Below are 2,706 nucleotides of genomic sequence, written 5' to 3'. Positions count from 1 at the left end.
GTATTTGATTATTTATTTTTATTGTAGTCAGATATACATAAGTTTTGCCATTTTAACTATTGTAAGTGTACAGTTCAATGGCATTAAGTATATTCACAATGTTTTGTAACAATCACCACTCTTTCCAGAACTTCATCATTTCACACAGAAACTCCACATCTGTTAAACAATAACTTTCCATTCTTCCTTATCTCCAGTCCATTCTATTAACCTCCATTCTACTGTCTGTCTCTATGAATCCACATATTTGAGGTACCTCAATAGGTGGAATCATACTATATATGTTCTTCTGTGTTTGGTCTATTCACTTAAAGGGAGGAGGGAGGAGGGTTCAGGATGGGGAACACATGTATACCTGTGGCGGATTCATTTTGATATATGGCAAAAACCAATACAATATTGTAAAGTTAAAAAATAAAATTAAAAAAAAACAAAAACAAAACCATAATGTTTTAAGGTTCACCTATGCTGCAGCAGGCTTCCCTGGTGGCTCAGATAGTAAAGAATCCACCTGCAATGTGGGAGACCTGTGTTCGATCCCTGGGTGGGGAAGATCCCCTGGAGGGAAGGCATGGCAACCCACTCCAGTATTCTTGCCTGGAGAATCCCCATGGACAAAGGAGCCTGGCGGGGTACAGTCCATGGGGTCGAAAAAAGCCTGACACGATTGATCGACTAAGCACCATATAGCATGTTGCAGCATGTATCAGAATTTCATTCCTTTTTATGACTAACAGTGCATTGTAAGTATGTATCACATTTTACTTACTGATTTATCTGTGGGATACATGAATTGCTTCCACTTATTTGTTATTGTGAATAATACTGCTATGAATATTGGTGTACAAGTATCTGTTCCAGTCCCTGTTTTTAATACACTTGGGTATATACCTCAGGGTTAAATTTTTAGGAACTGTCAACTGTTTTCACAGTGCTATATATCCTTTTACGTTCCCACAAGCATCCAGCATTATTTTTTTTAATATGTTGGTCTTTTTTTTTTTCTTTTAAAGTCAAACCTGGACTGGGAATAAGTAGCAAAGCTTAGGTCCTGCCACAGTTTGCTGATAAGTTGCTAGTATCAACAATCTTGATACATCACCTCCTAGAATGATGTTTCTCAATGTACACACCTGAGACTCCCAAGGCAATCACCTAAGAGGCTTATTATTAATACATCTGTAGAGTCCTTGAGTCCACTTTATATACGCTGAATCAGCATCTTTGAGACTGAGGTCCCCTAAAATCATCATTATGCATGCTAAAACATGAAACTCAGAAACCTAGATTGTTGAGTTCTCAAAGGCGGGGAAAATATCTCAGTTACTTTTGTATCCCTCACTGCCAAACATCCTGGAGATATTCAACAAACATACACTTGAACTAATATTTCAGTCTAAATTTGCTTGATTGCTATGTACAGTATTCATTACAACTAAATTCTATCACTAAACAATGAGTTAGAAAATCTGTAATAGTGTAGTATGCCTTTCATTTGTATAGACCGTGTATCTTACCAGCTGTGGTCTATTATGCCATCTTATGCTGCCAAGAATCTTTATGCTATATGTAATTTTCAGCTGAGTCCTTCAAGTTTTGTAACAGGGTAAAAAAGGATACGGACTTAGAACTGAAAGAGCTGTCTTTGTGTAACCTTTGATTATTAAATCAAAATGTCTAAGAATCAAGTTTATAATCTCTAAAGGTCGGCAACAATTCTTATCAACTTCGCAGTGTTGCTGAAGCTCAAATGATATTCTATGTAGGAAAGTCTACTGTAGCAATGGCTATAGTTACCATGTGGCCAGATAATTTAAACAGAACAAAAAATATGTTTCTAACTCTTCCTAAAGACCTCAAATATGCTACTGTATCAATTTGCAGCTCTAAAGCACAGGCAAACGAGATTGAAACAGAAACGCAGCAGAAAAACCTTAAGTGGATGGAAAACATCCATTCATTCATTCATCACGTTTATCCAGCATCTACATTTATAACATGCTGGGCGTGTGTGAAAAATAGTGGTTAAATAAATTCAAGTCTATCCTCCAGAGATTTAGTTCTTTTGTGTATAATAATAAATAGCAAGCCGCCTCATTTCAGATCAAACTCTCTTCCGCATCAAAAAATAAGCTGTGCGGGACCCGCTTCAAATTCGCGCGCGCTGTCTCTTTAACGCGTAATAGAATTCTGATTGCATCGATCACAGGTTCCTTACCCTCTCCCAACCATCGGTCTCCTACCTATCTTGGTTACTACCCTTCTTCTGGTATCAAGCGGGGGAGGGGGAGCTCAGGTGTTAGCAAACGTTGGCTTTGATGTGTGGCGACACCCGATCCCCGGGCGTCCGGCTTGCCAGGTGGCGGAGGTCCGGCTTTTCGTGGCGCGGGCGCAGCCTCGGGGCTCGGCTGGCCACGCCTGGAGCGCGGGGTTTGACTGGGGCGCCGTTGTTGTAGTGACCGGGAGGCGCTGCCGCTCCGGGCAGACGGTTCCGGGCACCGCACGGTCCCCCTTCCTACCCCGCCCCCTCCCTCCCCCCGGTTCCCCCTGCGGGCAGGAGCCGGGAGCTGAGCGCTCCCCCATGGCCTCCTCCCCGGTAAGGACGGGCTGCGGTGCGCCTCCCTGGAGCCGGTCCCGCGGGTTGGGGAGCCAGGTCGGGGCTACACCCGCACCTGGCGGGACATAGAGGCAGGAGTCCTCAGCTGA

At 42.9% G+C, this 2,706-nt stretch overlaps 1 protein-coding gene across 3 annotated transcripts in view; it reads left to right on the top strand.

Moving 5' to 3' along the window:
• Positions 1 to 2,502: 2,502 nt before the first annotated feature.
• POC1B (POC1 centriolar protein B) overlaps positions 2,503 to 2,706 on the top strand; it is a 105,424-nt gene continuing 105,220 nt past the window's right edge. For all 3 annotated transcript variants that reach the window (XM_010832059.1, XM_010832057.1, XM_010832060.1), the window contains exon 1: positions 2,503 to 2,596. In XM_010832059.1, the coding sequence (XP_010830361.1) occupies positions 2,582 to 2,596 (15 nt within the window). In that variant the 5' untranslated portion in view covers positions 2,503 to 2,581. The remainder of the gene's footprint in view (positions 2,597 to 2,706) is intronic.

Source organism: Bison bison, unplaced genomic scaffold (genome assembly GCF_000754665.1).
Source record: "Bison bison bison isolate TAMUID 2011002044 unplaced genomic scaffold, Bison_UMD1.0 scf7180017864535, whole genome shotgun sequence".
NCBI lineage: Eukaryota > Metazoa > Chordata > Mammalia > Artiodactyla > Bovidae > Bison > Bison bison.
This window is presented reverse-complemented; position numbering and strand designations above follow the sequence as displayed.